Here is a 21,140-nt window from a genome sequence, read left to right as displayed (position 1 = left end):
TCTCCCAGTGTTATTCAGTAAATTTGCTGATGCCATTTATAATGCGGTAGGTAGGTAGGTAGGTAGGTAGGTAGGTAGGTAGGTAGGTAGGTAGGCAGGTAGGTACAGTTCCTGTCGTTGCCATGTTTTTTTTTTTTTTTATGACCGACAAGGTCCCACAAGATGATTCTACAAAGAGTTTATAATAATATTATAGTATCATTCGATTGTTAGCGTACAGTTGCATGTGAACGCCTCTCTTGCCCTAGGTGCAAAACTATGTACTGGTACAGTTTGAGCCTAGACATGTCAAAATGAATTCCAACAGAATATTGGCCAAAGATTTATTCCATTACCAACTTACGTCACCAAAAGAACAACAAAAAACAATTCTAGATACCTTTTTTAATTTGATCACTGAAAACTGTTTATCACCAGATCCGGTCTAAATTGACAAAATTATACCAAGATAATTGTGCGGATCAAGAAAACAGCTCTACCAATTTGTGCCGCTGGCCAGGCGGCAGACGAAAAAGAACTTTCTCAAGCCTGGACGATAACCGTGTTCTATAAGAGGTTTGTGAAAAACAATTTAACAAGAAAATAAACAAATTAATCTTGCTCAAGCAAGGACCCGACTCTTACTGATTCCGATCAAACAGCGGAATTATCAGTGGTATTATAATGTCTATTTATTGTTGAAATTCTATTGAAAAAGAATATCGTGTGCAATCAGTTGCCAAATTGGACTAAGTGTATGGTGTAATAAGTGTATTTAGATAATGTGTGTTTGAGAAAATTTAGTTTTGGCAAGCCAAGGTTAACTCACATATGTGGAATTCTCAATTCTTGAAAGCCTCTTCCGTTTGCTTTGGCCATGAAAACGTTACATTCTAGAACTTTTGGATCGGAAGTTCACCAGTTGACATGTGTGTGTCGTTCTTGCGACTTTGGATATTAACTCCCCTAGGTAGATCTAAGGTTAGCTGTCGTTAAAGATTATTCCTTTTTCCAGTTTTCAATTGGTTAATCTTTGCTCGCCTTATCAAGTCAGCTGCGTTCGTTTAGGATTTACGTCCGATTACTTTGTCTTGTGCCACCTGATTTACCCTTGGCTTGAATCTCGGGTATAGCTAAAGCTGGCATAAAAGCCAGTACCCAGTTGTAAAGTTGCTGTAGCAGAAAACAGATGTAGAGAAAAACGAAAGAGTGGAGGAGACTAAAGATTAAACCAAGTTCTAGACCAAAAATCTCGTTACCTCTCCTTGCTCAAAAGTTAGACCTCTGCATAAGATAATTTAAACCGACCCATCTCATTTCGGTTTAGTGCAACGTTCTGTCTATTACCTTCGGAGGAAGTTAAGGTTCAAAAATGCTCAAGTCACAACGTGGTTTGTGTATTGGTCTATATGTTTTGAAAGTACGTCCACAGATTATTTATCTTTTTTAGAATTAATCAAAACTGTTGGTCAGGAAGCAGCTCTCGCAAGGTCTCACATGAACGGCTCAATATGATTTAGGAGGACAGTATAACAAACAAAAGAAACAATGCCCCTAGCCTCAAAACAATAACAGCTGTTACACTACGGCGACAGACAGAATTACAATCTTACGAGAGTTGCTACCCTTCCAAAAACCACATAAAAATAACCTCCATGTGGCGCGAAAATATGCTCGGATACCAATTTTAGCTTTCAGAAAGTAGCTTTAGAAGCTAACGAATAATTACTTTAGAGTAAACTCGGTAAGCTACCGTAGACAGGTTCTCAACTTAATGAAATCTTCTTTTCTTTCAGATAATTTGAAAATTGCTGAATATTTGTGACTTCTTTAGAGTTTGAAAACAGGACAACACAGAATAACGATATCCAACATCAAGAAACCCTGGTTTCGCTTGGCTTATGCAATTACTATTCCCTTCACTTCTAAATAAAACTTGTAAATTGCTGCTATGCCATTAAAACTGAGAAAATGGATCTTTTCTTTCGTGAATTTTGTTGTTTTTCAGAAATGTTTCTTAATCAGAAATTTTCATTTGGTTTGCTTTTAATTTTAATACGACAGTGTTTAATTTTACGTCACATGGTCAAAGAGTGACGTCATCAGACAACTTGTATCGTGGTCTAGAAAGCCAAACGTATTCACAAGTTACGGTAACTTTCAAAATGTCAAACAGACTTTCAAGTTCAACGTAAAAATTCTGAAGCAAAATTTCATCCAAGGGACGCATAAATTGAAGGCTCGTTGTACTGTCTCGTTTAATATAGTTTTATCTTAGAACAGCGGTTGGTAAACGAGGCCAGTTTTAACTCTGTATTTGTAATTGTGCGATCATAAATTTTGAATGGATCTGGGAAAGTGACGGTTTTCTTTATCTCCTTTCCTCTCAAATTTTACCTATGTTACCATATCAGCTCTATCTCATACTCAGTTGTCCAGTTTTTGCGAAACTTTCTCCTGAAAGCAGACATGCCCAGACGTATTTCATACTTCCGTAACTGAAAAAGCTTTCCATCAAAAAAGTGACTGATCTAGCTCAAGAGACACAATCTTACAAAGCTCTGTAAATCTCCACCTGACACAGAAAGGGGGAGCAAGGGGCGAGGTCAGGAGACTTGAAACGTACTTGAGAGTTTTGAGTTGTCTGCATTTCGTCAAACCAGATCAGATTTCAGATTTTTTATTGTTTTGCATTATTTCCATTATCAATCAGACATATGATAGCATTGATTGGTAATTTAATTTCAACACATTTCTTTTTCTCTTAGTTTATTTACCTTCCAAAGAAAACTACTACAATTTTTTTCGTATTATTGAATTTGCACAATTTAAAAGCATCACTTCCCAAATCCACGTACCCCCCATTTAAATATCAAGTTTCAGTTTTTACAATAATTTCTTCCCTTTGCATGCACTAGTGTGTAAATTACAAGTCAACTTCTCTCCCTTGATTCTATTTTATGTTTGGTGTTTGGTATGGTTTATAAATGTTAACAGTGTATCTTTCTTGCATTTTTTAGAGACGTTCTCGTTTTAAAAAGGACTCTTAAAAGTATTGGTTTTCCTTCCTCCAAGCTGTTATTCTTTTCTAATCTGGTCAGATACCTAGAGGCAAAACATCGGTAATCTGTGGTTCTCTACGAAACTCTAAGTTAAGTTATCATTTTCACTCCTTTATACGCTTCAAGACCAGGGCAGGTTTGTGTCTTCACTGATGGGAGATTAAACTAAACATAGTGTTTGCATGTGGCTAGCACGACTTGACAATGATTATTTTTCTTCGAAAGCCTGGTCTAAACGAGCAATTTTTATGAGGACATTTTTAAGCGACAAATACTTAATTGTGTAGATGGCAGTGCAAATATTTCTCAAGCTTTGTCAAGAGTTTAAAGTTTAGTGCGCCAGTAATGACTTTGGACAGCACAGATACGCAGAAACAAAGCGGATGCTTTGTATGGCACTGACGAAGATATTTGCCACGTTTTATGTGACGAATCGTCTACATAAGCAGTTTTTCGTATGTGACAACTTTAATTTGTCACATAAAAACTAACACGCCAGCTTTTCGGCAAACTCTTTATCGCATGAAAATTGGTTAATTTTCCTCGTCTACACGAGCAAATAAAAATTGTTACGTAAAAATATCCACATACAAATTACCCGTGTCGACCAGGCTTAAAAGTAGTTGTACTCCTATAAGAGAGACGTCCGTTATAGTGGAGATCCGACTGTATATATGAAATTTACGCGGCGAAACTTTGCAATTATGTTGACGTTTAACTTTATAAAACTAGAAAGAAACCACCATGGAATTGATATGACAAAAAGCTGCTTCAGTACTTCACAGTATTGTTCGTCGATCCAAAAGTGGGGAAGGCAGAAATGGAGTGGCCAGCCTAGAGGCCACGTAATTATCCATTGCTCGAGGAATACCGGCGTAAGCATTCCCCTTTTCACAATCCAAAGACTTTTCATTAACTTTTTCTTCCACTTCTTCACACCATTTTGTAATGTCGCTGCTGCCTTGTTGTTCTAAAACCTCTTCACAGTGCGTTTGTACTGCCGCGTCAACTTTGTCCACTATTTAAAAGAAGCAGTGCGATCAGTTAGGCGGGAAAATGAATTGTCATAATTACAAAAGGCTATTAGAAGCACGGAGTCATAAGGTGGAGGACAATTTTAAAAAGATTTCCTAGAAACCGTAACTAAGCTTTGCACAGTTCTAAGGAGTCCCAATAAGGGCGCTGGAAATACATGTAGGTGTTTATTGCTGGGATTCAGGATTTTCAGTGCGACGTTTTCAATTGAAAGTAAGGCTAAGGTTACACAGGCGACATAACGACGTAAACATGACGACATCAGAAGGACGTTATTCCGTTATGTTTGCAGTGTGAACACCCTGACATAATGAAATAATAGCAATATAACAGCATGAACATAACGTAATAAGGAAAAAAATCTGACCTTTTCCTTATGCTTTTATGCCGATGTTGACATTACCGACATATAAAGCGATTATGTTGTTATGCCATTATGTCTCTAGCGTGAACCAGGCCCTAGGGACCTTTCGGAAAAAAAACGGCAACTTTTCCGAAAATGTTTTCCAACAAAAGGCTTAATGAGCAGAACATTGGATCTTCAAGTGCATTATGCACCTTGGTAAATTACGTAACCTCCATTGCAAATCCACAACTTGAAAAGGAAAAATTTCCAAGTTTTGTGGAGAACGTGAACCACTGAGGCTAATTTTTCCACATTTCTGTTTGGAACTGAACGCATTTGTAGCAGATTCAGTCGGGCGAAGAAGTTATACAGAGAGACATGTTGAATAGATCTAGATAACTGCGAAATTCTGAAGTAAAATGTTAATGCATTTCCTAATAAACGTCGTCTTCCCAATCATATACAGGTTTTCTAAATGTTTGCAACGTTGTCAGGTCTCATCGTAAGAAAAAGAATTGCATCTTGTTTCTCATGGGATTTCCCTATAATTTAGTTCTTATTAACCAAGCAGGAGGTCTGTATGGGAGAATCTTGACTGAGGTCGTGAGTACAGACCGAACGCAGTGAGGTCTGCATTCACGACCAAGGTCAAGATTCTTCAATACAGACCGACTAAGCTCGGTTACTGAAGATGTTTATCATATAAAAATCAAAAAAAAAAAAAAATTAAACTCGTTTGTACTAGCTGAAATTTGCTTGCGAACGGCGATGAGCTGAATGCTTAAACCTGCCATAGTTTGCTCATCCTCTTTACATTTTTCTCATCAGGCTTTTTTTGCCCTTCAAAAAAAAAAAAAAAAAAAAACAATAGTCAATTTTTTGTATTTTAGTTTGTAACTTTTTCACCGCAAAATGTAACCGGTTTAGATGTAGAAAATCTAGATCGCGGTCAAATATCGATTTCAGCCAATCAAATTCGTGAATTCGGTAGTTCCCAGTCCTTGTGGGACACACTGAGCCATTTAAGAAAGGAAAATATAATCTACTTAGTATTAAAATGACTTCCGAGTCGAACAGGATTCAATTGCAAAGCAAAAATACGTAGAAGCCAAAGTTTGAGGTAGAACTCTGCGTGGTAGCCTGAATTTTAACCGTCTCCTAGAATTGCACACTCCCAAAGCACGAGCTGCCAAAAGCGTGTGTTAACGTCATTACCACAAAACTACCCCAGCCCTCGCCAACTAAGAAACCTCGAGCTGACTAGCCTCTAAACTGTTCCGTATTCTGAATAGGTGATGACAAAAAACTTACCAGCCTCAACTGTGAATATTTAGATATCTTTGTTGCGTTTTCGCGCTCCAATTATAAAGTAGTATTAATCAGCTCATTGAAAAATTACACACCTACCTTTTCTTTTGCAAACGAAGATTGAATCAAAAAACAGAAGAATGGAAACCAAGGCAACCAACGCAGCCATCCCTGGGGCAAAGCTCTGAACGTGCCTGACAAATTCGTCACATGACGGACAAACAGTGCTAACGGAGATTGAGAAGTGACAAAAAGAGTGACAAAAAGTACAGTTGATAAAATGAAAACAGTGCCACCATTGCTAATGACGTCATGACATATTTAAGAATAATCATATTAGATTTCAGTCACATATTTGAACCCAACAAACTAACTTCGTCGGCTTTCGTTCCGTGATTCAATGAAAAATTGAACAAATGTAACTAAAAACATCACGACCCCAAAAGATGCTGACGACAGAAGTCAGGCCACTGGCCAACGTGCCGTATCCTCGGGGGGGGGGGGGGGGGGAGGGACTTCCCTGTGAAAAGGACAGAGGTGCTTGTCGTAACTTTTAGGGCTGAAAAAAAATTAAAGCCACGCCCACAAAGCAAGATCTTGATACCTCTTAGGGGTTCCTTCCAACATTTTTCACGATCACCTTGTCTTTTTTATATAGGAGGGATTCCGCCTCACCTTGAAAATTGATTTTCATGGATTTACAACGTGAAGACAATAGTTATCTTCATATACCTTACATGCTTGGCCGGAGGGTTCTGTGTTAAAGCGGAGTTCGAAAATCTTTTGCAAATCTTCATTTCGGTAAGGTTACTTATTCCAGAAACAACAAAAAATGCTAAGCACCAAACGACTTTAATTTTCTTATTACAGTATGTCTTAATTTTTGCCTGACCAGAATAAAACTAAGTGCAATTATTTGCACACTTCCAAAGATGAGAAAAAAAACATTTTTCGGCGGAAATTGAAAAATTGAAAAAACGAAATTAGTTTCGAAAGCATTCCATTTGTAGTTATGCCAAAGACCGAATAGTTGTTCTTGCAGTTGAGCCCGCGGTCAAATATCCTTCCGTTTTAAGAGACATATTAACGAGGCGAAAGCGTCGATACAAAGCAGCATTGACCCTATCGCCTTGTTTATATGTCAAACCGGCGATAACTACAATGACAGCGCTAGCTATTGGGCTTTTCTGATTCCATAATAGTCCATTTGCGAGTTGCATTAAGCCCCTTTATCAAGGCGAGGCCTGGTACACTACCATTTACATGAAAATGAGTTTAATTTGCATGTGAATAAAATCTCATTTTCATATGAAAGACGGGCACCAAGACTCACCTTGAGGAAGAGGCTAAAGGTAATTTGGAAATAGTTTATTCTACAAAATAGCAAAAGAAAGCCAGCACGTACGTCATGTTAGTTCGTGGGTTCATCTCCTGAATGATGGCAATGATTACACCGCTGGACAATTTGTCTGTGAAGCTGATAGTTCCGTACACAAACGCGCCAGATTTCTGCAAACATGATCATGAAAAAAATAAACAAACAATCGACAAAAATCAATAGTAAAATTACAAAGACAGCAATACAAAAGTCGCTGCACTTCTACACGATAAAGGTATGGCGAGAAAAAAAAATCCACAAAATTACTGAATCACATTATAAATTCTGTGACTGTAACTTCTCGATCTTATCTCAGTGTGTCTCACATTTGACATATTTTAAATCTTAAACGAAAATGCTGTGGTTTAGATCGCCATTTTTTGTAGCGCAGCGTAAATTGTTAAAACGTTAACCATTTGAATGACACAACGTTAATCATTGTATTACTTTGCACGTCAATTCTACTTCAAAACAGAATGGTTTGAAGTGACAAGCACAATAATGTAAATAAGCCCTCCAGCTAGCTTACAAGCCCCTCAGCTTATAAGCCCCCTCCCCCCCCCCCGCTTATAAGCCCCCCCGCTTATAAGCCCTCCCGCTTATAAGCCCCTCCGGTTATAAGCCCCTCCAGTTTTAGTGCCATCCACCTGTACACATATATTACTTCCGATTATAAGCTCCCCTCTAGTTTAAAATGAAAGGAATTCGATATATTATGATGCTTTAAAGCTTCATTAAAAACCATAATAATATAAAAAAGGTACTTCGATCAACACTGCTGTAGCTCATTTTGAAACGGTTTTTTATTCCGTTTATAAGCCCTTTTCCCCCGGATATAAGCCCCTCATTTTATGAGCTCATCCAAAATCCCTTACGAAGTTGCATAAGCCCAGGACTTATAAGCGACAGTTTACGGTATTAGCAAAAACTTTTATTCGACAGAAATTACTCAACTGTCGACTTGCATTGTATTTAGCTTATTTGTGTTTGTTTGTTTGTTTGTTCTGAACTGCTTATAGCACATTACCTTATCGTGCCCAATCAGTTCTGCTATCAAAGATAATGACGTCACCAGCATGACAGATCCTCCGCATCCCATAATTATTGCGGTGGCGTAAACAACATTACGTCCTCTTATGTCTTGGACATAAAACCAAAAACAGGCGCTCATTGCCAGCATGCATCCCAAGGAAAATGTAATCTGACAACAATAAAATGAAAGAAGATTGAAATCTAATCAGAGCCATTAAGTAAATTGATTGCCACCCAGGAACACGTCTTATGTTTATTCAATATCGGAATTAAAAAAAAAAAAAAAGCTGAAATAGAAGCACTTAATGACACAAAACTTGAAAAATAATTAAAAAAAATACGAAGACAATGCCATAATATAAATGCTTGAAATACAAACTGTATACTGGCTAAGAGCAAGAGACTTCACCAACCTTACTGCCGAGCCTTTTGTTTAAGGCCTTAACTGTTCCGCTGGCAAAAACACCACTAATTAACACCACAAGAGGAAAATAGGCAATTGCTTCCTGAAAAGAGAAACTGTTCCGTCATATCAATGCGTTATAATTGAAATGTTATGAAATAGGACGAGAGGCATTAAGGAAAAATCAAAACTGTTTTGAAGTTGAATTTTGCTAACTTAGGGATTTTGAGAATTGAATGTTTTCTAGGAAAAAGGGACAGTTTATGAACATCTTGATAGTCTTATAATTTAGGATAGGGGTTGGTCAAGGTCAATCTAAGCCTGCACATGGGGTTTGTATGTAGACTAAGTTTGTCTCTGAAAATTATTTCCAAGGGTAGACATGCTTAGAATTCGTGTTGACCTTGGTTTGATTTCTCCAGTGAGTTCCAGTCTTAGTTTTGGATTCTTTACGCTTTAGTTCTTCCAAGTGAGTGTTTCTCTGGAAGTTTGTTGTTCTATTTTGACGGAATGCCCTTTAGGTGCGTTTAGATTTCCTTTGTCAAGGAGTGTCTCGTATCCTCCGAGGTCACACCATTCACAAACCCAAACATGTCCTTAAATTGGGGAATTTTCAGTTATTCAATGTTGGCATGCCCCAATGGCCTTAAAATTTCATTACAATCACAACAAGATGCACTTAAGCTGTCGTTAACTCACTAACCTTTTCAAACTTAAGTGTTTCCGTTAGGTAAAGAGGCAGATACGACTGAGACACATTTACTACAAGTCGGCTGCAAGTGTAAATTAAACCAGTCTGCAAATAAGAAACACAACGCAACTGGTATTGATTCACACCGTATTTTACATGAAGCTGAGTGCAGACTAACTACGATATACTGCAGAATTATAACATCCTTTTTTGAATTTTATTAGATGCCTGAGAAAATTGTTTCATTGTGATTGGCTGTGAGCAGACAAATATCAATTTATAATTGATTTCTAATTTGCACTGCAGTTCAATTTAAGCGCGCGCGTTTGTAACTTTGTTTTTTAGTAAAATGATAAATGCGGAGTAATCATTTGAAAGCTCAAGCAATCTTCAATCCTTAATGACACTCGCTTTCATACGATTACCGATAATCTCATTCCCAGTTCTCTTGTGAGCAAGATCTCGCCTTCGGCTTCCCCCACAAGAGATGTGGGAAAGAGATTACTTTACCAACGCTAAATTCGTGAAATTTAATTTCAGTCAAACTGTGAGGAAGAACAGAAATGCCTTACCCTGCAGTAGAGCTCTTTTGAATCGTAAAACCGACCAGAATTGCCACGAAATACGCGTATCTCAGAGTAGATGCGGGAAAACGCGCGTGACCTATTCAAGTGGCAAATGGTTATGGTTTGGCGCGTGAGTGTTTGAGCAGGTGGCGCTAGTTTTTTGACCAATCACAGACGAGAGACTATGATCTATGTCTCTTATCACAGAGTGTAGTAACAAGATTCGGCCAGCAGTTCCTTACAAACCGGTTTCAAATTTGTATCGAACAAATTTCACAATGATTTTACAAACTGTAAAAAGAAACACTTTCTGATTCGGTGAAAAATATGAAAATTACTATCAAAAACCTTGTAAAATGCTGGGTCTTTCAGCCAGTCTTTCCAGGTTCTTGGAGTACCATTTGCTGCGTTTCTACAGATGATTTCTTCCTTTATCACATTTTCTGTTTCATTTTTCTCCAGGGTGGATTCAATAGAAGACACAGCTGAAGACGTCAGTTCATCGCTACAAGAAGATGGCGTCTGCAGTTTCTCACATACGGAAGTTGTAACTCGTTGAGAGGGAAAGCGGTATCCCAAGGGGGAAGGGTGACAGTCAACTTTGAGAAGAGCTAATTTAGAATTAAAATAATATATCTTCAACAGTTTAAAAATGATATCACTAAGATTCGAGTTTCTCTTTGCTAAATGATTATTTTCGGGTTTAATCGTCATCTTAACTAGTTAGTCATCAGTACAGCGAAGTCTAGCAAGTGAATTTCTGAGGCAAGAGGTCCAGGTTGTGAACAAGTCAAGTGGCTTGATCAGTTTGGGAGAACTGCGATTGTAAATGCTGTGAGAAACCTAGTTAGAGGCAAGCCTTTCCATAGCTTTTACGAGTTCCCCAAAGCTTTCTTAAGTGTACATGTTTTTATATATTACTTGATAGGAATATGGAGGAATTAAAATATTTCTTGTTTCTTTTACAAAACGCTGCGAGGAAATGAAAGGAAAAATTACTCTCCACTTCTATTCCGATTCAGGAATTGTAAATTTACCTTGCTCTCATAATCATTACGTTAATAGCTTATTCGCGCTAGTTCTGTGTTTTTGGAAGTTATGGAAGTATGAATTTCAAAGCGTGCAATCTCACGAGGTGTTTTCTGATTCTACGTTGTTTTAGCCCTTTGCAGGTCACAGGCTTAGGAGAGTTTTGGTGGAACTCAGAACACAATTCTCGGTAACTCACAACTTATCCCAGCATCACCTTTGCCCGTGATCCTGACCTGAACTGCTCAGTTTAACATTAAAAGCCTTCACCTTTTCTTTCACTCTTTCCTTTTCCAAGTTTCTTGTGTTTTCTTTCTTGCTGCCATTTTAGCAACGCTTCTGACGGAGGCTCTTTCGTTCCCACGTGAAAAATGATATTAAAAAGCGTATCCGTCCCCACAACGATGAAACCAAGATACTAAGGGTGCAAAAATAAAAATATATGCCATTAATTGTTTCATGTTTGTTTATCTTTAACTAGCCTACGAGAAGGCTCAGCTTTGTGTCACACAGCGTGCAAAGCGATCCTGTCGGACGAGTCTGGTGAAGAGGGGCGAAGACTCTCTTGCCTCGCGGCTTCGCCGCTCGATTCGGAGACTTTGTGCTACCAAACCGTGAGCCTGCTTTCATCCTTAAGTTTCACCCTAATATTCATTTTGTAGATTTTTTAGGATCAAGATCTTGCACAACTTGCTAGGAATTAAACGTTCGATGCTCAATTCGTTCATCGAGCCGACAAGAGCCATGGATTCCTGCATAATAAGACAGCGCTCTGATTTACACAAAATAAAATGCGCCATTGTGAAAATAGGACAAACAAGGTGCGAAGAAATAACACATGAGTGTTCTTCGATAGGAAAAACCCAGAATATAATGTCAGAAATTTTTTCGTGAGACTGGATCCCTTTAAAAAATATTTATAGTCTATAAGCTAAAGAAGTTTGATAAAAGGATATTCTGTCTCATTTAATGAGAATGTTGGTGCTCCAGAAATCAAGAAATCCACTGTTTATTTACTGGTAAAAGAGAAATGCATGGAAAACATAACACTTAAAATGTAAAAGGCAATACTCAGATTTGAGATTTGTTCAGCAATAACTCAAGTTTCTATGAATACTTTTCGCAGAGATATTTGACGTTGAATACTGTTTTTCTCATTTGCTAAGTGGGTCAGCGGTTTGTGATATCAAATTGTAATGTTGTACACTCAGTTTCCTGAGAACACAGCTAGAACTGACCGGGTGGAAGTTCGTCAGCGTTTGTTTGCAAAAAGTTGGATTTCTATTAAGAACACTGAATTAATGTTTAAAAAATCACATGATGATAGATGAGAATGCAGCCGTAACACTATTGGAAAAAAGACCTGAAAAAATTTTCAGGCTTTGAACGGGATTCGAACCCACGAGCGTTGCGATATCGCTGCAATTTTTTCAGGTCTTTTTTCCAGTGGTGTCATGGCTGCATTCGCATCTATCATCGTGTCTATGTTTAATTGCTACTGTTGGACATCTGTCACTATAACAGTTTTTTGTGAAAAAGTCGATTTTGTAGTTATGATTGGATGCTTAATGACACTGACAGATAGATAGTTTATGGAAGCTTTAAAATTACAGCTCTAGATCTAAAGCTGAATTGGATAAAGTTTCAGTTACAAATGAATTCATATCATAAAACTATGCTTAAATGTGATGTATGAAAATCACCAAATAAATTAAAAACGTCTATATACAATTGCTTTTTTTTTTTAAAGCTATTCTTTAGTCTGTTCGTTTTGCAAATAGGAACGTGATATCCTCGATTACCGAACCCAAATTCTCAATTAGCCAATCAGAAGCCTTGTCTACTGTCCTGATATTTCGCGATAACAATTCACTGACCTGATATGGCCATGATATCATGCTCACTTGGCCGAATTTGGGTCTGGTAAATACTTAATCGGTCTAATCGTACCTTTTTGGTACGCTTCGGAGGAATATCACGCCCCTTTGGTCTCGCCATGTGTATTTGGGCTCCACTGCGTATTGCCAAAATACGAACTATAGCTCTACCAAACTCGCCTGATATGCTGCCAAAGTGTACCAAAAAGCTAAGATAAGGTAAAATTATTTCTAAGATTAAAATTAAATTTGTTTGGCTCTGTATAATTTTTGATCAGGATTATTACTGTTGCCCAGAAACACTTTGACTGTTCGGGACTGTCTCCAGTCAAAAAGTGTGTCTAAACTAGCGAGTCCCCGTGCCTCGCGATAGGTGACACGCGGAAAGATAATTCTCATAGTTCGCCTCTGTAAACACTCCAGCTCGTCTGTTGTGAAAAACTGGAGTAGCGTACACTATGACCGAACGGATACATGCTGAGTAGAAAGTTACAGTAATCAGGAGTCCATTACTGCAGTAATTCAATGCTCACCATAAATTGTTTCCAGACATTGGGAGAAAGTGTTTCTTCCTTGCTTTGACCAAGAAGAATCCACGTCACTCCATATACGTATATCCCGCATAGAAAAGTCAGAGCAGACCTGGAAACAACATCGTTAGACCCACCTGTTACTATAATGTGATCCCGGTTTTCTGAACACTGATTTAACCCTGCGATCAAGTTTTAAACGTTAACCCATGTCTACGTCCTTTTCTTAATCCCCGTGATGGTAAAAGCAAGAGGGAGTGAATATCGAGGGGGACTCACACATAAAAAGGACGGGGGTACCCTTCGTACCTTTTAGGTGTTAAAAAGCGGTTTTACTACCTCTTGGGGTGTTCAGCCTCAAAAGGTCCACCGCAGGAGCTTTACCAGTAGCCTCTAGGGCACTGAGCAGAAAAAAAAAAAAATGACAGGGGATGATGTGTTGTTTTAGAGTTGGTGCCTCTTAGGGGCGAAAAAAATTCAAGCCACGCCCACAAAGCAGGATCTTTGTTCCTCTTAGGGGATCTTTTTCGAGGAGCACCCACGTTCTTGTTATATGGGAGTCCCCCCTCAGGGGTTAGATGCCAGTTGATTGGCTGTTAGATCACATGATGAGCCATCATCGGATGACAAATATGTGTGAGACTACACAATAGGTAAGAAGTAACATTCCAGGGGGATTACTCCGACAAAATTGGGTGGGGCTGTGCGGCCAGCTTCCCACAACCCTTTGGCCTTACCTTATTTATGACCAAAATCTGCTATTTTCAATACCCTATTTATGACCTGGCTCTAAATCAATATCCTGTTTCAGACCTGCCTTATACTTAGTCCCCTAGTTCAGACCGACGTTAAAGGCATCGCGAAGGGCTTTTGTTGATCGGACTTATCGATAATGACGAAAAAGTAGCTTCATCTAAAAAAGCATGTTCAATTCAAGACTAGAGTGCAAACACCAGACCCTATTTAAGATCAAAATGGCTAAAATCGATCCCCTATTTATGACATATATAGCCCATATAAGGGAGTACCCCCTGGGGGTAACATTCTGCCTTAACATGATGTTTGAATTCAACATAAAAATTATTTTTTTCCTCAACCCCCTGCTATAAATCCCTCTAGCTATGCTTTCACTCATTAAAAAAATATTTTGAAGAGCTAACCACGTCATGGACGGGAATCGGTCGAAAATCTATATATACATAGAATTCATTCTTCTTCCATTTGACGAGGGTCAGTAATCTGTAACAAGTAAATAACTGTCCTGGGGCCGCCCTCGACACAATAATAAAATAAGAGGTTAAGGGTTGCTACTGTCAATGTGAATGAATATAAACAAAAGGAAGTTAAAGTTCTTTCATTTTTACCTAGCCGTTCCCGATATTAGTGTAGCGAAGAAAAATAAAAATTGGCGCTGAAATAGAGAAGCGCTGTATGGGGCATGTACCACCCTGACGTGGTCAAATAAAAATAAAAACACTTGTCGCATAATGATTGACTGACATGAATGTAAGATCTCTTAACTCTGTGAAAGCCCTTGAGGTGGGGGACAAGAAACAAAATCCTCGCAATCTTACTAAAACATCTATCGTAACTTTTTTTGTCCCGATATATTTCTCTTAGTTGCATAAATCTTGAGTGCAAGATGTACATACGATAGATTTTCATGCTCGTCTGGTAAACCTCTAATGTTTGTTTGTTTATGCAGACGCTTCTGGGGCACGGCGTCACGCACTCCACTGCGTTCCACCGCATTCGTGGGAGAGCAAGGAGCGGTAGGGACGGATTTGTTACGTGGGAGGCTATATTTAGGCGAGTTATGAATATAAACAGGAAATCAAAAGGTTGTAAAGATACATTTTGAACATTTGAATTTTAGATCTATGCTTTCCTAACGTGGAAGAAAAATCTTCAGGACTAAACAATGAACAGGAGTGTTAACAACTTCGTCAAAAATGTAAAATAAAATCGGGTACACTGGGTAACCTCCCCGGAGTAACCGCGGATTTCCCATTATTGAGTTCTCTCGTATGGCTCCAAGGCTATTTCCCGAGTTTTGCGCTTTTACGAGAACGTTCCTAGACCAACAAGTTCAGATTCCAATTCGATTTTGATCAACCACCCGCATAAAAACCCTGGGATGCCCTTGGTATAGGGTGACTGATGTAGCATTTCTCTCTAACAAACTAACAGAAGCAATATATATATAACCTTGTTATACTCTCACCTTAACGCGTTCAGCTCAACTCGTTCACTTTCTCGTTTGCTGATTTCAGGAATAAGCGACAAATGTCCAATTTGTGTGCTTCCCCAGCCAAACCCGAATACCATAGAAAATCCAGTGTAATAAAAGAATTTCGCAGTATTGCTGCTATCAGTGCAGCCTAGACATCGATTGAAAATGAACGGAAACGAAATTGTAACGCAAGCCGTTCCGAGTAAATGCCATGACTTTCGCCGTCCGTATTTACAGACTGTCTTATCACACAGTATTCCAGCTAGAGGTGTGCAAATTCCCTCGAAAACTTGACTTATTAAGAGGACATATCCAGCGTGAGCGTTTGGAAGACCAGCTATTTTCGTGAGAAAGACGAGGAGATAACTGAACCATGTGTTGCCTGCCAAATCGTTCAAAACGTGGCCAACAGAATAGCAAAAACGTTGAGATACTGAAAGACTCACTTTCTTGGATACTTTTCTCTTGGTGAGGCCATCACAAAATAAACGAATTGCACCCATCATAAGAGACCAAAATGGCGAGTGAATTTCGATATTTGAACGTACATGTTTGCATGACTTTCTTTTCACAAGAAAAACAGAAAAACCCCAGGTAACTTTTGAAGAGCCAATCAGAATTGATCAGTGCAGCAATCGGAACCAACAGCACGTCCGCGCTCTTCACTCGCTGATGAATTTTTTTTTAGTACGGGTGCAATTTTGAACATGAGATTCTTTTCTTTAAATTAAATCAATTTGCACGCTTACCAGCAATATACTGAACCAACTGCGTTTTTTGGTTGAGTTCAATGATGAGCTTAGTGCAGTTTGGGAATTCGCGACATGCGTTCACTGATGCGTTATGTTTATGCGTTATCTGTCCTACAGTTACTAGCGATTTTAATTCTGGACAAAAATTGTCGGAAAATAAAACTGTCCGGAGTTTCTAGGCGTCCGAAATTTTAAGCATCTAAAATCAGTTTATAGTATAGTATAAAACTTCCAATTAGCTCCAACGGCTCTTTGTTTCCTTTAAGGAGTGAACTCTAGCTATTTGGGACACCTTTTGAGATACGTAACGGCTTGATAGAATTTGTAAAACTGTAAACCCTTGAAGGTACAGTAAAACTATCATCATTTTCACACCTACAGATGTTATAGTCCAATTAGGTGTTCAGTTTAGGCAAGATGAAATAAATTTCGACCGTTGCTATATCTCAGCAGAGTGCCCGAAATTTGTCTGAAATGAGATAGAAAGTGTCCGAAATCTTAACGTCCGAAATATTTTGGTACGGCCGGATGATGCCGATTTCGAGGTTTTGTCTGACACAGAGTGTTTTAATAGAGAGAGCTACAGCGATATTCTGCTGTAAAATGTTGATCGCGGTAAAAGATAAAATAACTGTCTTGATGTTGATATTTTTCGTGAATAATCCTTGTATACGTTTACCCTAAACGAACACCAGATCGCACTTTCTGTGGCGTGTGAGCAAACTCTCTTGTCAGTACTTACAGCCACTCTTAGAGCTACCAGGGAGCCCCGGTGGGTACTCCCTATAATGGACTATAGAGGGAGGACCTCGGGGGAGGTTTCTTCCAATAGGGGGTCCTTGTTCGGGCTGTAGGTACTAGGTATATAAAAGGCTGGTGTGGTTTTCACGTATAAGTAGAAGAAAGGGTAGAAAGTATTGTCATTTTATAGTGGTTTAAAAGGGCCTTTCGAATATCTCGCACAGAGAGGAAGGACACTACATAGCCGCGCGGAGATACGAAATTTCTCTTCGAATACTTTTTATTTTTCAACGCGAGAAAAGAAATTTCGTATCTCCAAGTGGCCATGTAAGTTCTACTTATTATATAAACATCAATAAAATTGCGAACCATTTTACTTCCGCTGCGAAAGGTGCCATTTATTATGTAACCATAGCAATGGTGATCATTTCACATGTGAAGATAACATGTTATTTTAACATGTGAGGATATCACGTTTTCGCGCGAAAGCTCATCTGGTATTCCATTGGTTTTTATATAATAAATGTATATTAGTGACGAAGAGATGCGAAAATGAAAGCCTCTGGCATTTGAAATTATCGATTAAGGAGTTTTTGGGGGTTGTCATTATATTGGGGACCATCTTTTGGGTAGAAAGTTTTCTGCAGATATTTTCATGGGTTAGTAAAAGTATAAGAAAGGGATACCTTTTCGGTTAATAATGGAATATAAAAGGGTAAGGGCTTGGACCCCTTGGCAAACCTCCCCATATAAAACTTTACTAAGTACACTCCCTCCCCTTCCACCCCTCCCCCCCCCCCCCGCCATGCCCTCAGGCAAGGAGATTACTCTTAGGCTAGCTCGATATGGACCTTATTATTTATATATGGTTCACCTAAAATCGCAATATCAGTGCCACTTTTATCAATTTTTGTCATCATCTTTCTGGTGGCATTTTTCAGTAATTGCAAAAGCTATGGCAGGCCAGATTGTCAACCTCCGCAATCGCGTTCTGATAAAAGGGGCACAGTCGCAATGGGGTGCTGGCTTTTAAGGCTAGCGATTAATGTTTTGACTTTTTTACGGTCCCCCATTTCTTGTGATTTGACTGATAGGCTAGTTTCGAACTGAAGACACCAAAGAGCTGTTAAAATTGTTGTTCTCAAATTAACGAAAATCTTAATTTTCAAAGTTCAGTCACAAATGACACCAAAACAAAACATTGCAGTTAAACAAGAAATACAGTTGTATCCCGTTTTCTCCATCCCTCGATTGCTCGAGCCCTGAGTTTTTTCATAGCGATTTCCCTTCCCATAGGGTCGAAAACTTGGGATTTCACTGCATTAATTCTCCTTTGCTACTGCGGACATTTCTTCAATTCAAGTATTTTATGGTTCATTGAAACAGCTGATTGTTTCTTTATTCTTATAACCTATTTACTTGACAATACAAAGAAATTTGAAGGAGAAATTGTACGTTGATCACAGTGCTTTCTAAGACTTCTACACTGATGGAAGCACTTACCTAATGGCATTCAATTCGACCCTTTCACTCGCCGTTTTGGAAATTTCTGGTATCAGGGACAAATGGCTGACTTGCACACATCCCCAGCCAAACTGAAGAATACATCCACACACGGAATAGTACGCCAACTTTACCACCTCGCTGCTGTGGCTGCACCCGATGCAACGGCTAAAGAGAAGCGGGAAGGCAACTGTACTGCAAAGTGTTCCTACTAAATGCCAAGTCTTGCGTCGACCATATCTGTTCACGGTACGGTCGTTTAAGAAGCCACTGAAGGGCGTGCACGTCGCGTCTGTAATCTGACCAATCAGTATCACTAACCCAGCGTAAGCATTCGACAGTCCTGCCACCTTAGTCAGAAATATTATTAAGTAGCTAAACCATGCGTTGGCTGTGAGATCGTTGTAGATATGACCAACTCCGTGAGAAAATTTGAGCCCAATAGGAAGCTTTTCTTTCTTGCTACCCTTCTTTCGGGCTGAGCCCTTCTCGCCGAAACCGCCAAAACATGTGAAGACAGCCATGTTGAAAATATTGCACAAATGTGAAAACGGGAGTTTGATTTGATGGAATATGAACAATGTTTTTATCGAAGCGCTGTTTGATTATCGTTTATCTTGGCTGATAAGAGTTGATATCAACACATGCAGTAGTGGTTCAAGTGGCTGTTGACAAAACGTTGGTATTTTTATCTCAAAGGAAAAGTGATGGTGGGCATTTACGTTTTATACAAGAAAACAAAACCCGCAACAGGTTGCTAGAAAAGAGAGACGCGAAGGCACAACAGTCTTAGCAACTTATTAAACATTTATTCTGATTACAAGCGACAGTGCTTACAAAGCAAAATGCGCAAAACAAATCTAACAGCGAACTATGTTTCCAGATTACTGTGAGAGAAAAATAAACTGTAGATATATTCAGAATAAGAGGATCGTTTTTACCGAAAAGTATGACTTAAAGTGAGCCAGCAGTCGGATTTCGTCTTCTGATCGCAATAAAATTTGAATTTTGAATGTGTTTTGATTTAATTTATAAAATATATATTTTATATTTGAAAAGGTTTGGAAAGCTTAAGTCCGATTTTTCAAATGAGAAAAGGTATTTTGTTTTTCATCCGAACGACATTTTTTTCCTTATTGTTCGCGCAGTTTTTCTTTGAAAAAAAGTACTCCTTACAATTAGGCTTTGATGCTTGTTATGTTTGCGGTCAGACCCGACCGGGCAGTCAGGATGTTATGAAGAAAACAAGAAACCGATAATCAGGAACAAAATAACAAAATTGATGTGATACAAATTCCTTTTGTAACAGTTATGGACTTTAAACTTTAATCCATTTATCGTTAAGTGGTACACCAAAACACATGAAATTGAAAAGTGCGTAATCCACTTCATCTTCATACTGTATTTTAACAAGCTGTGTTCTCTTGTGAGAATTATTTTCCAGGCACATTTTAACTGTAATTTCAATAGCTAACCCGCAAGGTAAAAGGAAAGTGAGAAGCCCAGCTCTGGAGGAGGTCAAGTGAGGAAGAACAGAGACAAGCGGGAATCAACTTGAACACGGCAGAGATGACAGCGGCAAACAGAGTCCCCTGGCGAAGCATTGTGGGTACCCTTTGCAAAACGAGGCGCGTCTCGGAAACACGCCAAATTAAATGGCTTCTTTCAGTTCCACGGTTTTTTTCTCCTCCTTCTCTTCTTCATACTAAACCAGACGTTTGATTTCGTACAAGTTTACTCGCTGCCAAAACACCCTAGTTGTGTTACGTCCTCATTTTTGGTGAGTGCGGTGAAGTTTTTACTTCATATTGTATTCCGGGGACAATTTTTCCATAAGGTAATGTGAACAAGGACGTGTGAGTAAAGTAAGGTGAAGTCTGCGTCAGGCCAGTGGTCCATACCGCCGGAACTAATCCCTTTTTATGTACCATTACAGAAATGACTTTTAATGTTTTCTACCCAACCCTCCCCACCCTCCCCACCCTCCCCAACTCCTTAGATAGAATGCTACAATAGTCCATCACAGCGTTACGCCCTCCCTTCCCATCGCAGAAATTATCCGGTAACCATTTATACCCCTTTGTGGAGAGAGGAACTGTGAGAGTAAAGTGTCTTGGGCAAGACCGCAACCCAATGTCTTCAGCCAGGGCTTGAACCCAGACTGCTCGATCCGGAGTCGAGCGCAGCAACCATTGAGCCTCCACGTATCAACCACGGAGAATCTTTGATGACGTCATTGTTTACATTTTTCCTCATTCACTTACGACTGCGCAGGGAAGGCATCACGCTAGACACGAATTGACTTACAAACATTTAAAGAGCTTGTGAAACTTAGTAATGTTTGAAATGTTTGGCTCTTTGGGTGTAATATTTGAGGAGAAATTGGCTTTAAAACGCTCAAAAATGTCGTGGTGGCAAGAGCGCCAATGAGCTTACACATTCTTTGTAAAATTTTGAGTTTTTAAACTCGCGTCGCACAAGAAGTATTCAATACATCGGGCTCAAATTCCTTGGGACAATTAATTTTGCTATGACCTTTTAACATTCAGAACTAACTTTTTTGTAGCTCTATCAGAAACTGCATCGCTTATGCTAAAGAGGCAAATATCGTCAAGAAAGATTCTTTTATATGTATAGCTTATGACAGGAGCGTTCAATTCATTCAATAAAAGTGA

The 21,140-nt window shown here is 38.9% G+C and overlaps 2 protein-coding genes across 3 annotated transcripts in view; one reads left to right on the top strand and one right to left on the bottom strand.

Moving 5' to 3' along the window:
* The window catches only part of LOC145486872 (uncharacterized), a 7,014-nt gene extending 5,065 nt beyond the window's left edge, over positions 1 to 1,949 (top strand). Inside the window, exons 4-5 of one of the 2 annotated variants that reach the window (XM_081465585.1) lie at positions 418 to 555; positions 1,776 to 1,949. In XM_081465585.1, coding sequence (XP_081321711.1) covers positions 418 to 552 — 135 coding nt within the window. In that variant the 3' untranslated portion in view covers positions 553 to 555; positions 1,776 to 1,949. The remainder of the gene's footprint in view (positions 1 to 417; positions 556 to 1,775) is intronic. The other variant, XM_081465586.1, reaches the window with a different exon arrangement.
* On the bottom strand, positions 1,943 to 19,297 carry LOC145486873 (major facilitator superfamily domain-containing protein 12-like). The gene is made up of 10 exons (XM_081465587.1): positions 18,466 to 19,297; positions 13,240 to 13,348; positions 11,100 to 11,247; positions 10,149 to 10,411; positions 9,247 to 9,339; positions 8,554 to 8,646; positions 8,136 to 8,309; positions 7,136 to 7,239; positions 5,830 to 5,957; positions 1,943 to 4,059 (listed from the first exon to the last, which is right to left on the bottom strand). The coding sequence occupies exons 1-10, from the start codon at positions 18,987 to 18,989 to the stop codon at positions 3,821 to 3,823; spliced, it is 1,875 nt and encodes a 624-aa protein (XP_081321713.1). The 5' UTR covers positions 18,990 to 19,297; the 3' UTR covers positions 1,943 to 3,820.
* Positions 19,298 to 21,140: the final 1,843 nt, after the last annotated feature.

The sequence above is a fragment of the Orbicella franksi genome, chromosome 5, assembly GCF_964199315.1.
Source record: "Orbicella franksi chromosome 5, jaOrbFran1.1, whole genome shotgun sequence".
Lineage (NCBI taxonomy): Eukaryota > Metazoa > Cnidaria > Anthozoa > Scleractinia > Merulinidae > Orbicella > Orbicella franksi.
Note: the sequence above shows the minus strand (reverse complement) of the source record. Positions and strands in the feature narration are given on the sequence as shown.